Source organism: Mobula birostris, chromosome 5 (assembly GCF_030028105.1).
Source record: "Mobula birostris isolate sMobBir1 chromosome 5, sMobBir1.hap1, whole genome shotgun sequence".
NCBI classification, from domain to species: domain Eukaryota; kingdom Metazoa; phylum Chordata; class Chondrichthyes; order Myliobatiformes; family Myliobatidae; genus Mobula; species Mobula birostris.
In genome coordinates, this window is record NC_092374.1 from 157,779,765 (window position 1) to 157,795,191 (window position 15,427).

Consider the following 15,427-nt stretch of genomic DNA (forward strand, 5'->3'; position numbering starts at 1 on the left):
GTCTCAACTGGCATTATTTAAATGAGCTCAACCCTGTTCCCATACATGTACCAATTACAACTGGAGGACCAAGCAATAAAATCTACCTTTTGTGCAGATACCAGATTGGCACAGCCGTGTCAGTTTTCACTTTATGCGAGTAGCTTCAACTAATGAAGTGCCATTAACGAGCACATACGCCATCCACTCCACCTCAGGCCAACGTCAATCAGGCTTTAGATGATCTGAGCAATGAGATCAACTTGCAACAAACAGGGCACCCTAATGACTTCACCATCATTTTGGGGTTTTTAAACCAGGCCAGTATGGAAAAAAAAGAATCACTAAACAATTACCATCAACAGATCACTTGGAATACCAGAGGAAACAACAAACTGGACCACTGTTACATCACCACTGTTATTCCAAGCCCTCACTTCAGGAAGTCTGATCACCTGGCTGTACAGGTAGAGAGTGAAGACTGCAGCAGCAGTAGCGAGGACCAAGGAGGTATGGACAAGATGTTGGAAACGCTACTACCATCACACAGGTTATAGAGGCCAGCTCTCAGACTGGAGGCCGGAGACTACTGGGGCACTAGTGGGACCTCTTACTCATTGTTTATGTAAATATTTTGAATGTGAAAGTACATGGCCTAATTAGCAAATTTGCTGATGACAGTGATGATACTAAAGTAGGAGACTTGTTGATAGTGAAGCAGGTTACAATAAATTGCTAAGAGATCTCAATCAGTTTGAGAGAAGGGGTGAGGAATGTTAAATGGATTCTAATTAGGGAAGTGTGACTTGATATATTTTGGACATTCAGACCAGGGTAGGACCTATACAATGAATGGCAGGGCACTGATGACAGAGGCACCTCGGAGTACAAGTGCACAGTTCACTGAAAGTGATCACCCAAGTAGAGAGGGTGAAAAAGGCATTTATCATGCTGGCCTTCATCAGCCAAGGCATTGATATGAGGAATAGGGACATTAATTTGCAGTTATACAAGTCAATGGTAAGATCACACTTGCAGTATTGCGTAGTTTTGGTTACCCTGTTATTGTCAAGCTGGAGAGAGGGTAGAACAGATTTATGAGGATGCTGCCTGGACAAGAGGGCTTGAGTTAGAGAGGTCGGCCATGCTGAATCTCTATTCCTTGGAAAACAGGAGAATGAGAGGTGACCACATGTTCCCAACCTTTTTTTTTGCCATGGGCCAATACAATTAAGCAAGGAGTCTGTGGACCCCAGGTTGGGAACCCCTGGAATAGAGGGATAAATTTGACGTATTGCAATAAGATGACAGGTATAACATCTGGGCAGATAAAATTATTTGGATATCATGTACCTAGATTCAAGAGAAGCTTCAGAAATATTGTCACTCAATCATTTCAACCAAAACCAGGGTACACACACTCTTGGAAGGTTCTGAAGCAATCTGAAAAATCAGCTGTACCAGAGGAAGAGATGATAATACAGTGGTGTTATACACTTTTAAATTAAGAGTTAAACTTGAACAATGCAAGTTTATCAAGAAACTGCAATTGTGGAGATCTTAAATCAGATGAAGAGGCAACTGATGAAGGGCAAGTGATCTGAAACTCTGACCCTGGTTTCTTTCTTCACAGATACTGCCTGACCTCTGACTTCTCATCCCAAACAAGAGAAAATCTACAGGTGCTGAAAATCCGAGCAACACACACAAAATGCTGGAGGATCTCAGCAGGCCAGGCAGCATCTCGGCCCAAAACGTCAACTGTGCTTTTCTCCCCCAGAGATGCTGCCCGGCTTGTTGAGTTCCTCCAGCATTTTGTGTGTGTTGCTCTGACTTCTCATGTCATGTCTCAGACTCAGTTGTGTTTTTGTGGGTTCGCAGGGCTAATTTTCAGGGTTAGGGTTTAAGGCCAGGGATGAGAGGAAGATAGAGGTCAGGGGCTGTAAATGGAGAGATTAGGCTGAAGTTTGAATCCTGGTTGTGTCACTATGCGTCCAATGCCGGCGATCCCAGAGATCTGATCAGGAGGCATGGAGACCAGTGATCCCAAGTCAGTGAGTTCCGATCCTGGGTCAAAAGTCCATGCACGCAGTGAGTCCGAGTTATGGCAGGGGTCAAGGAGGGCTGGTGACAACACCAGGTCACTGGGGTCAGGAGTCAGAGATCTGTGCATCCAGAATTAAAGGCTGGAAGGTCCCACTTTACCACAGAATTACCCAAGTGAACCTTCCCTGAACTACCGTAATATGTTTCCTTTTTTTTTGCGGGGGGGGGTCCAAGTTTGTTGATAACACTAGACTTCCCATTTTTAAACTCCAATCCCTCTGAAATAATAGCCAATTTGACCACTAGTTTTCTGTATTACCTGCCAGCTTTCTCTAAACAAGGATCTCACTTTCTGCTGCAGCTCTCTGCAATTCCTGTTTAAGTGACATCTCTCTCCCCAAAAGAAAAACCTTGCGATAATGTAGCAATTCAAATTCAAGCCAAGGGCAAAAGGAACATACTTTAAGAACAGGAAGTGCATCAAACAGACTGTGAGGACAATGCGCAATATGAGAAGACAAAAGGGTGAACTGAGTGGATATTGGACAGTGTGATTGATAATCATTTGTTTCTGGGACTAGACAGATGGACTCCAGAAATTGGCCTGCACATTACAAAGTTCTCAAATTCATAAAAAATCACGTGATTAACTGCACACTGGAGTTACTTGGGCATTTGTTTGAAATTATGCAAAGCCAGAAGATACTGTAATCATGATTAAACTAATAAGCAAATGTTACACAAAAGCTTTTCTCACTTTTAACGAACTATTGTTGTGGAGAGTGTGGTAACATTGATAAGCTTGATAGCCATCAGCATTGCCCTGAATGAAATCCGGTCACATCCTCTGGAGAATGCAGGCGTACAGGCATACTCAAGTACGGGAGTTGCTGTTTGCATTTCATATTACCGCCCGTCATTGGCCAAATCCCAAGGTGGTGATCAATACAGGAGTTAAATTAAAGTTTAAGTCTGTCCCCACGCCTTACAGGCTCATCAGGTGCTTATGCTAGTTTCCGTGGCGTGAAGCCACTGAGAGTACAAGACTCCCCCCCCCCCCCCCAGGACACCAGTCTATCGCGAAGTTAACCCCCAGCATTTTGCCGGTACCCATTTTCAGCTGGGTGGACTGGAGCATTGTGTGGTTAAGTGCCCTGCTCAAGGACAAACCATCAGATCATTAATCCAATGCCTTAACCACTTGGCCACGCACCACACGATGAATACAGGAGGGAGCTTGAAAATCCGGCCGAGTGGTGCCACAACAACCTCTCACTCAGTCCCGAGGAAGGGTCTCGGCCAGAAACGTCGATTGTTTGCTCTTTTCCATAGATGCTGCCTGGCCTGCTGAGTTCCTCCAGGTCTGTGTGTCTGCATTGCTTCAATTTCCAGCATCTGCTGATTCCCTCTAGTTTGTGATTGAACCTCTCATTCAATGTCAGCAAGTCCAAGGAGCCAATTATTGACTCCAGGAGGAGGAAACCAGGAGGTCCATAAGTCAGTCTTCATTGAAGGATCAGAGGTAAAGAATGCCAGCAGCTTTAAATTCCTCAGCATTAGCATTTCAGAGGAACTCTGCTGGGCTTAGCACACAAGTACAATTACAAGGAAAGTACAGCAGTACATCTACTTAGGAGTTTGCAGAGATTTGGCATGCATCTAAAACTTCGACAAACTTCTATAGATCTACTTGGAGACTAATGATATAGTCAAAGTCAGCAGGGAAATCTTGCCTGACAAATCTGTTTTCCAGGAAGTAACCAGCAAGGTGGTCACAGGAGAGGCAGTGGATGTCATTTACTTGTTTTTCAGAAAACATTTGAAAAGGTGCCACATGAGGCTGATTAATAAGATAAAATCCTATGGTATTACAGGAGAGATACTGGCATGGATAGTGAATGGGAATAAAGGGGGCCTTTTCTGGTTGGCTGCCGGTGACTAGTGGTATTCCTTAGGGGTCAGTATTGGGATTGCTGCTTTTCACATTTGTTTCTCCATGATTTAGATAATGAACTGATGGCTTTGTGGCAAAGTCTGCAGATGATACAAAGATAGGTGGAGGGGTACGCAATGCTTAGGAAGCAATGTGATTACAGAGGACTTAGACAAATTGGAAGAATGGGCAAGAAAGTGGCAGATGAAAATTGGCATTGTTGGGAAATAGATGATGTATTTTGGTAAAAGGAACAACAGTGTGGACTATTATTCAAATAGGGAAAGGGTTCAAACAACAGAGGTGCAAAGGAACTTAGGAGTCCTTGTGCAAGACTCCCAGAAGGTTAACTTACAGGTCGAGTCTATGGTAAAGGCGGCAAATGCAATGTTGGCATTTATTTCAAGGGAAATAGAATATAAAAACAAGGAGATAATGCTGAGCCTTTATAAGACACTAGTCAGGTCACACTGTTTTGGGCCTCGTATCTCAGAAAGGATGTGTTGTCATTGGAGAGAGCCCAGAGGAGGTTCACAAGGATGATTCCTGAAATGAAGGGGTTGACATATGAGGAGCATTTGAGAGCTTTGGGCCTGTACCCACTGGAAATTAGAAGAATGCAGGGGATCTTATTGAAACCTACCAAATGTTGAAAGGACTAGATAGGGTGGATGTGGAGAGGGTGTGTGGTGGGGGTATCCAGAACTAGAGGGCACAGCCTGAAAATTGAGGGGTGACCCTTTAGAACAGAGGTAAGGAGGATTTTTTTTTAAAAGCCAGAGAGTAGTGAATCTGTGGAATGCTCTGCCACTGACTGTGGTGGAGGTTAAGTCCGTGGGTATATTTAAGGTGGAAGTTGATCGTTTCCTGATCAATCAGGGCATCAAAGGATATGGCAAAAAGGCAGGTGTATGGGGTTGAGTGGGATGCAGGATCAGCCATGATGGGATGGCAGAACAGACTCAATGGGCTGAATGGCCTCATTCTGCTCCTATGTCTTATGTCTTATGGTAGGTATGGTGGAGAGCATCATGACTGGCTGAATCAGAACCTGGTATGGAAACATCAATGTCCTTGAACGGAAAAGCAAAAGGTAATGGATACAGCCCATTTTATCATAGAGAAAGTCCTCCCCTCCATTGAGAACATCTACACAGAGCACTGTCACAGGAAAGCAGCATCAATCATCAAGGACCCCCACCACCCAGGTCACGTTCTTCTTGCTACTGCCATCAGGAAGGTGATACAGAAGCCACGGGACTCACACCACCAGATTCAGGAACCCTTCAACCATCAGGTTCTTGAACCAGCATGGGTAATTTCACTCAACTTCACCCACCTGACATGTTCCCACAACCTAAGAACTCACTTCCAAGGACTCTTCATCTCATGTTCTCCATATTTATTGCTCATCTACTTTTTTTTTGCATTTCCACAATTTGTCATCTTTTGCACATTGGCTGTTTGACCAATCTGTTGGGTGTGGTCTTCCACTGACACTATTACGGTTCTTAGATTTACTGAGTACGCTTGCAGTAAATCCAAGTGTTGTATATTGTGACATACTGTATTTTGATAATAAATTTACTTTGAACGTTTCTCCACCGCTGGGTACACCATTGTGCAGCCTCTCCAAGTCATTATCAGCAAGCATGAACCCAGGGCAAAATCGTTCAACCCAAAAAAAAATCACTTCAAACATTGTGCCCCTAAAAGGTATAATCAAATTTGCAAAACAAAAAAAAAAATTCATTAAGTTTAGATATTTTGGCCTATAAAAATTGAGTAATAATACTGATGAGTCAAATTACCACAGATAAATTTCAATTTTAAAAAAAAATTTTTTTTTAAGTTGTGATATACTAGTTTCCCTATTAACATATGTTTTATCCTTAATTATGCATTAGAGATTAAGGAGGGCGGAGTGCAAAATCCCTAGCAACACCGTGAACCACTTCTACACACGTCACCATATTGGTGTAACTCAAAATGATGGCAATGGTGACTAAGCATGCACAATTTATGCCAACATATGCAGCAGCGCTGGTGGAGGTCTCTCTGCAACAGGGATCAAGAACAAAAATCCCAGTCCCCACCCTACTCCATAAAATTGATGCACCCATTACCCGTCCCTGCATCACTCTGATACATTCCTTACCCCTCCCAGTAACACACTAATACACCCCACACCTCTCCCTACCATACCTTGATATAATCAACACCCCTTCCTATCACTCTGATGCAGCTGCTCCCCACCCAGTGACACCAACACAACCCAAAACCTTCACGAAGGTTCCTGACGAAGGGTCTCGGCCTGAAACGTCGACTGCACCTCTTCCTAGAGATGCCGCCTGGCCTGCTGCGTTCACCAGCAACTTTGATGTGTGTTGCTTGAATTTCCAGCATCTGCAGAATTCCTGTTGTTTCCAAAACCTTCACTATGTTTTTATACAAATCACACCTCCCCCCCCCCCCCACTGCAACACCGATGTGCTCTGTGTACCCAAAAGATGATTTTTTTTCCTCCGAGCCTGGATCACCAGGCATACAGACCTGCAGAACACAATTCCCAAATACTAAAAGTTTGAACGCTACTCAGGAGGAGAAATCTGCAAATTACCTGTGATTTTTTAAAAATTCTCCAACAATCTATCAATATCAGTTCTAATTAACTCAAATATCAAGCCTCAACATCATTCCAGGATAGAGAATTACAAAGGTTAATACCCCAAGTGAAGAAATTCACCTCAGTCCTAACTGGCCTTCCACTTTATCCTGCAAAAATGACCACTGGGTGAAAACGACTCAATCAAGAAAAACATCTTCCCTCTTCCATTCTAAGCCCTGCAAGAGTTCTGGAAGCTTCAAGCGCAGGTTGGGTAGCATTTTCTCAGAGGTGCAGCTTTGTACTACTATAACATTAAACCAGTGTAGCTGCAAATTGTGTACTGCTGCTGATCCAGAGGACACAATTTATTGATCTGTAAGAGAAGAGAAACGTGGAGGAACACAGTTTGAAGATGCAACGTGGCCCCACAAGTAAAGCTGGGATTGTTTGGACAGATAAGCAGGTGATACCTCAGAACCACAAACATAAACCAGTTTGAGTCTCCATTTCCAAAGAACCGCCAGACTAAGGCTCTCAGAAACCTTCCCTCCTTCCAACAGAACAGTAACAAAGCTCGATCTACACACTTACTCGCACAGCAGGACTCCATCCTCCAGTGCTGAACGGAAATCTTTCTGCCCAAATTTCTTTCCAGTGACTTCCTAAAAAGAAATAAAGATCAGGTCAGTTGAACATGTATCATTCCAATATCTTTCAACCCTAATGCAAAAGTTTTACCACAGGAAAATGCCTCAGTAGCATTGAATTAAACACACAACTATACTTAAATTCAAGAAACAAAGGAACTCTTAAAAATTCAGAATATGTAGTTAACAAATATAAAAGTGTTCATCATGATTATTATGTTTGCAAAATGCAGTGCTGTTTTTTTTTAACTACAATAGTGTTAGTCTATTAGAATGTTTCTGTGGTACCAATGACTGATAGGACATGTTTCATACAGCAAAACTGATGATCTGCAAGTTTTATGCAAATTTCTTTCAATAAACATTGTTACTTGACTAACCTGCCCAGCAGCAGAGACTCCTTTTAACACTAAAGCTTAGGTCAACATTTATTCCGTGAGCATTTTTCAGTCAAAATTCCCCAGATTCAAACATCTCCTCATGAAAAGGGTGGCATTCAGTGGTTCCTCAAGGCTATTATAGTCAGTGGGGGTGGCAATAGGGACAAACTCCCACTACCTATTAATTGATCCCAATGGTGTGCACCTCAAATAGCCTCTGACAACCAAGTCCAGCTCCTGGTCTTTGCATGTGGCTTAGCCCCCAAGTCCAGCGGAACTTTATCTAGTAAAAGGAGAAGGGGCAAAGGCACGTTACTGGCTCCTTGGGCAGATGGGGCTCAGCAGCCATGGTAGGCAGCTCTTCTAGAAGGAAAATTCTGATTTCAAACTCTGCTGCCTTGCGGCTATACCCACCCATGGAGAACAGCTTTGGGAGTAAATCCCGAGAGAAAATTCCGGAGCTGGAGTCCCTAAGGCCCTACATTGAGTTTAACATTGACTGGAAAATCCAGTGATACTACTAGTACCAAACTGTAGTCTCTGCCATTCCTCTAGGTTCATCAGATGCATGGAGAGGGGGAGCTTGCTATACGGGCAACAGCTTGCTTTCCATATCGTGCTGCTCAGGCTTGCTCATCTGGAGAGTTAGGACACAATATGCATGATCAACAGACTGACGAAGGCATCAAAAGACCACAAGACCGCAAGACATAGGGGCAGAGTTAGACTCTTGGCCCATCAAGTCCACTCCATCGTTCAAATCATGGCTGTTTCTTTTTTCTCTCCCTCCTCAGAACCACTTCCAGTAATCTTTGATGCCATGGCCAACCAAGAACCTATCTCCACCATAAATACACCCAATGACCTGGCCTTCACAGCTGCCTGTGGTAACAAATTCCACAAATTCGCCATCCTCTGGCAAAAGAAATTTCACTGCATCTCTGTCTTAACTCGGTGCCCCTCTGTCCTGAGGCCATGCCCTCTTGTTCTAGACTCCCCACCAAGGGAAATATCCTTTCCACATCTACTCCATCTAAGCCTTTCAACATTCGAAAGGTTTCGATAGCCCTTTCATTCCCGGAATCATCTTTGTGAACCACCTCTGGACCCCCTCCAACATCAGCACATCTCTTCTTCATTGAGGAGCCCAAAACTGTTCACAATACACAAGATAATGCCTCACCTGTGCCTTAAAGCCTTAGCATTACATTCCTGCTCTTATATTCTAGACCTCTTGAAATGGATGCTAATATTACATTTGCCTTCCTCAAGTTAACTTTTAGTGTGTTCTGCACAAGGACTCCCAAGTCACTTTGCACCTCAGATTTCTCAATTTTCTCCCCATTTAGAAAATAGTCTGCACATTTATTTCTTCTACCAAAGTGCATGACCATGCATTTTCTAACATTGTATTTCATTCTCTATTTCCTTGCCCTTTCTCCTAATCTGTCCAAGTCTTCCTGCAGCCTACCCATTTCCTCAGCACTACCTGCCCCTCCAACTTTTGTATTATCTGCAAACTTGGGAACAAAGGTAACTAATTTCATCATCTAAATCATTGATATACAGCATAAAAATGCAGTCCCAACACCAGCCCCTGCGGAATACTTAGTCACTGGCAGCCAACCAGAAAAGGATACTTTTATTCCCACTCGCTGTCTCCTACCAATCAGCCAATGCTCTATCCATGCCATTAACCTTCCTGTGATGCCACATGCCCTTAACTTGGTAAGGAGACTCTAGAGTGGCATTTTGTCAATGGCCTTCTGAAAGTCCAAATATAAAACACCCACTGCATCCCCTCACAGCAGCTACTTGTGGTGCAAAAGTAGCAGAAAACATCTGGGTCATCAGATTTCAGATATATTAAATAAAACAATGATCAGAGTAGATAAGCATATCCTTGTATGAAAACTAAAAGGATATGTTTATCTACTCTGATCACTCAGAACTTTCTACATCATTATCAGATCATTGAAACCATCCTCACAGTCAGTTGCTCAAAGAGCAATCAAAACCACTTTGATGAAGGGCGATCATCAGAGGGAAAATGGAAGCCGTCAGTAAAGTGGTGGTAAAATAAATTCCAATTAAAGTCAGTGAACCATTACAGAGAATGAATAATAATAATACTGATACATTACAGATGAAGTGCTCATGTGCGTTTACTGCAGCGTGACTACAATATTGTGACTACAGAGTGACTATAAAATTCCTTGTGAATCTGCTTTTTTTCTAAAAAAAAATACATAGAAAGTTACAAGTTGAAAGAAATTATTTCCAGAAGCCAGGAAACATGCATTGAAGTATTATCAAGCCAAGTACTCCTTGGCACATCTTTGGAGAGAGCAGAACAGGGATCATTTTATACAGCAGGCATTTCAATCATTGTGGTGGCATCCGTTAGTCTCGCGGGACCATGGATCTGTGCCTGGAAGGTCTTGCTTCAGTCTATGTTAGAGCAGCATCTGTTATGGCTGTAGAGTCCCACACGGGAGTGACAGTCTCGGCTGCAGTGACTGCACTTGAAGGCGCTGTCCTCCAGTGTTGTCTTGGTGCTGTTTTTCCGACGAGTGCACTTTTCTTCAACAGCAAGCCTCAGCCTGTCTTCTCCTCTTTTTAGACCTCATCATTACTACACTAAACAATGGTCAAAGACGTTTTCTCAACATCAAAGGAACAAGTTGAAACAAAGAACTGGAGCAGCTAGTTTGCCTTGCCTAATTTTTTTTTGGAGCAGCTAGTTTGTCTTGCCTAATTTTTTTGGTAATGATGGAAGCAGGAATATCCAGTTTATTTTCTTTCATTTCAAATATCCATCTTTCAAAAATGCTTTATAACAAATTAAATTCCACTGCATAAGAACTGAAATGTAGCAGGCCATACCTGAGAACGTATTAATATTTTATGGAGTCACATTTGGCAAATTACTAACTGCAAACCCAGTGACCACTGATCTACTGCTCAAATGTTTTGATAAATGTTCTGCTAGAATGAATAGTGGCCAGTGAATCCTCTTTACAAAAGTTGCAAATAAAAGCTGATTCTCCTGCAACTACAGTACTCAAACACAGAATGGGAGAGCTGCTCACAGAAACCATCAAGTGCACTTGCAACCTTTCACTTTCATCATAAAGCTATGCCAGTGTTTCACGAATCCAAGTCTGGACTCTGATCAAGCCTTATCTCTATTCTTTCACCAAAACAGTCTGTTTTCATGCTCAAAGGCCTCCTCTGTTAATAAAGCTGAAATCCTTATATATACTTTGGTCACTGAGACTATTACCAAAGTTCAGTGAGCTCCACCTTAGAAAAACATCACTTAATCAGGATATTACCTGCATCCTGTCCTTTCTGAACCACCACCTTTCTGGCCATTGTTGCTTACTTCAAGGCTTTTAGGCAAAATAATTTATTGGAAAATTTCTTTTTTCCCCCCCAAAAGAAATGTCAAGTTTAATGTTGGTATGTAGCAGAATGGAGAGCTACAGTGGTTTACTTTTTTTGATACTGTACTGTTCCCGCTAAGCAAAGGTCACATATCATGGAATGGGCTGGAATCCGCTCACATACTAGACCATAAGGTGTACGAGCAGAATTAGGCCATTCAGCCCATTGAGTCTGCTCTCCCGTTCAATCACGGCTTATTTATTTTGCCCCCTCAACCCTTTTCTCTTGCCTTCATCCCATAACCTTTTGTTACTCTAATTTATCAAGAATCTAATCTGCCTCCGATTTAAATACACCCAATGTCCTGGTCTCCACACCTGCCTACGGCAACGAATTCCACTGATTCACCACCCTCTGGCTAAATAAATTCCACCTAATTGCCACTCAAAATAGACATTCCTCTTTTCTGAGGTGGTTTCCTCTGACTAAACTTCGCCCCCCCCCAACTTCCCATTATAGGAAACGTTCTCTCCACATCCATTCTATATAGGCCTCTCAATATATTGATAGGTTTCAAGGAAATTCCCCCCACCCCCCCCAACTTCATTCTTCTAAATTCCACTCAGTACAGGCCCAGAGCCATCAAACACTCACAGGATAAACCTTTCATTCCTGAAATCATTTTTGAAAACCTCCTTTGAGCCCCATCCAATGTCAGTACATAATTTCTTACATAAAGGGCTCAAAACAGCTCACAATACGCTGAGTGCAGGCTGATCAGTACCTTATAAAGCCTCAGCATCTCGTCCTTACTGTTATATACTAGTCCTCTTAAAATGAATACCTACATTGCATGTGCCATCCTTACCAGCGACACAGCCTGCAAGTTCACCTTCAGGCAATCCTGCACAAGGACTCCAAAGTTCCTTTGCACGTCCAATTTCTGAATTTATTCCCCATTTATTCCTTCTACCAAAGTGCATGACCATACACTTCCTTACACTGTATTCCATCTCCCACTTCTTTGCCAATTCTCCTAAACTGTCCACCCCCTTCTGCAAGCTCCCTGCTTCAACACTACTTCATATACTTCACACCCCTCCACCTATCTTCAACCTGTAAATCCATAAGATTTAGGAGCAAATTAGGCTATTTGGCCATTAAGTATACTCTGCCATTTCTTCATGGCTGATCCATATTCCCTCTCGGCCTCATTCTCCTGCCTTCTCCCCGGATCCCTTCATACCCTGACCAATCAAGAATATATCAACCTCTGCCCTAAATATATATTCAGACTTGGCCTCCATGGCTGCCTGTGGCAATGAATTCCAGAGATTCACCACTCCCTGGCTAAAGAAATTCCTCTTAATCTCCATGCTAAAAGGACACCCGTTCATTTTGAGGCCATGTCCTCTGGTCTTAGACAGCCAACCAAAGGAAACATCCTCTCCACATCCACTCCAAGGCCTCTTGCCATTCAATAGATTTCAGTGAGATCCCTCATTCTTCTGAATTGTAGTGAATACAGGCCCAGAGCCATCAGACGCTCTTCAAATGACAAGCCATTCAAATCAATCTTGAAATCATTTTCATGAACCTTCCTTTGAACCCTCTCCAATTTCAGTATAATCTTTCTAAGATAAGCAGCCCAAAACTGCACACAATACTCCAAGTAAAGCCTCACCAATGTTTCATAATGTCTCAACACTACATCTTTGCTTTTACATTCTAGTCTTCTTGAAATGAATGCTTGCACTTGGCCACAAAACCATAAATACCAAACATCCAAATCATTCACATGTGAAAATTAGTCCCAACACCAACCCCTGCAATCTCCAGAGCCTCATGTGCAGCATCTTGCCAAAGGCTTACTGAAAATCTAAGTAAACCAGATCCACTGACTTTCCTTTGTCTATCCTGCCTGTTATTTCCTCAAAGAATGCCAACAGATTTGTCAGACAAGATTTCCCCTTAAGGAAACCATGCTGGCTATGGCCTATTTTATCATGCGCCTCCAAGTATCCCAAAACCTCATTCCCTATGATGAACTCCAACATCTTCCCAAATCCTGATGTCAGGCTACCTGGCCGATAATTTCCTTTCTTCTGTCTTCCTCCCTTCTTGAAGACTGAAGTGACATTTGCAATTTTCCAGTCCTCTGGAAGCTTTCCAAAACCTAGTGACTCTTAAAATATTGAATCCATCTGGGGTGTGATCAAGTTTTGTCAGAGGAAGAGGTATCACCGACACAACTGGTCTGTTTCCCTCCTCACCTTCCCTTTATTCCATGGTCCACTATCCTCTCCAATTAGATTCCATCTTCTTCAGCCCACTTGTCTCTTCTACCCATCATCTCCCTACTTTGTACATCATTTCCACTCCCTCATATGAATCACCTCCACCCCTCTTCCCATTTTTTTGGATATACAGGCTTTCTTTACAGTCATAATGTAGGATCTCAACCCAAAACACTGATGCTCATTTCCCCCCACAGATGTTGCCTGACCCGTTGGGTTCCTTCAGCACTTCACGCGTCAGACCAAAGCATCTCTGGTGGACTATTCAAAGTCAACCTGGGAATGATATCATTTATTAAATGTTTTACAGTTTGAAAGTAGGAAAATTCCTTTGTGAAGTCTCACACCATATTTCTGCAATTACAATCAAGAAATGGTAAAATAAGTCCAAATAAGAAATGATCTGGGTTTAATAGTGAGCATTAAGTATACAAGAGGAAAAAAATCCTGACCAACTGCAATATCCAGTGGCGGCCAATAGTTGCTGAGACAGAAAGCAGCAATGGTTGGTTGAGGCTGAAACCAGTCACCAAAAAGGGAGGAAATGAAAATAAAAGACACTCAACATTACATCAACTTTTCACAGGTAAAGAATTTTAATTGCAAGTGGGACAAGCTACACAATAATAAATTCCTACTCGTATTACTGCATCCATAACTCCTCTGACAGAACTGTCATAAAGAAACAGTTACTGAATGACACCCTCACTAGTAACGTCTCACTTTACTCCAAATAGACAAGTTTTGATCTATTACAGAAGTTATCATGTTAAACATCAATATCAAATTCCCAAATAAGTCCTACGAGTTAAAATGTACCTTAAGACAACAATTCAGTGGGGCCCTCTTCACCATTAGAATAGAATTAATTCTGACACTCTATTCAGTATATGTGTGTGTGTATATATATATATATATATATATATATATATATATATATATGTGTGTGTGTGTGTGTGTGTATATATATATATATAGGCTGACACAAGTACAGGAAAGAACTGCAGGTACATGGATTTCATGTCAGGCTGCAATTAATATCGGAGTCAGATGAATGTCTTCATAAGCACCTCAAGAAACTTGAGAGAAAAGAACGAAAAGGATTGATTCAAAATACTTAATCCTGCTCACCTACTCAAAAAAGGTCATCTTCAAAAATTTGTTTTGTCACATGTACATTGAAGCATGCAATGTAATGTCACACTCCAAAAACGTATTAGGAACAACCCGCAAGTGCCACCATACACGAATACAGCCAAATAAGACAACATTACGCTGAGGCCAAGGGGCAAAAGACAGCACCAACAATTTAGCATGCACACAACTCACTAACCCTGAACTTGATGTCCTTTTGAAATGTGGAAGAAAAATCAAAACACACAGAGGAAACCTCAATTACAGGAAGAATGTACAAACTCCTTACAGAGTTAGGTATTGAACCCGATCATCCGAAACCTATGCTCTCACCCGTTCCTACCCATTCCATAAAGTTCCTTCATTATTTATTTTTTAACAAGTGTCTTTTTCTAGCAATTTAATTTTTGTGAATGAGTTGGTTCTCTTAGTTCCCAGGTATTTGTGAGGGCATGCAGCAACTTTCACTTTCTGTGGCAGCCTCTCAGTAGTTTATGGGGCTGGCGATGGACGGAGCCAAATGAAGTGCCATTGCCATTCTAGGAGAGCAGTCTCCAGCTTGCACTGGAAAACAGCGCACTTGACTGAACTAATTGAGACACGAGTCCAGCTCCCAACAGCAACAACACGCAGCTACGCTGTGGTACTGCACTGGTAACTGGTGATCATAAGGCACCAGTGATCTGCTCCTTTGGGTCACAGCATGCACACACACACTTGCACACAGAGGATTATGTCAAGTTCCTACAAGAACCAAAGTGGAATCAGAATCAGGTTTATTATCTCTGACCTACAGTATGTCATGGAGTTTGTTGTTTCGGGGCAGTACACTGCAAGAAAGATAAATAAATGAGGAACAGCAAGTTGGTGTTCAGACTCAAGTTCATGAATATTTTGTGCAGATAAACTCAACTACATAGGTCACTCTCCCACACCGAAGTATTTTCCTTTGCAAAAACTCCATTAGAAATGGTCCAGAAATTCACCAACACTGGACCAAAACTAAACAGGTG

At 42.3% G+C, this 15,427-nt stretch overlaps 1 protein-coding gene across 9 annotated transcripts in view; it reads right to left on the bottom strand.

Moving 5' to 3' along the window:
* The window catches only part of LOC140198002 (LIM domain only protein 7-like), a 229,220-nt gene that overhangs the window by 167,879 nt on the left and 45,914 nt on the right, over positions 1–15,427 (bottom strand). For all 9 annotated transcript variants that reach the window (XM_072258777.1, XM_072258775.1, XM_072258780.1 and 6 more), the window contains exon 3: positions 7,158–7,228. In XM_072258777.1, the coding sequence (XP_072114878.1) occupies positions 7,158–7,228 (71 nt within the window). The remainder of the gene's footprint in view (positions 1–7,157; positions 7,229–15,427) is intronic.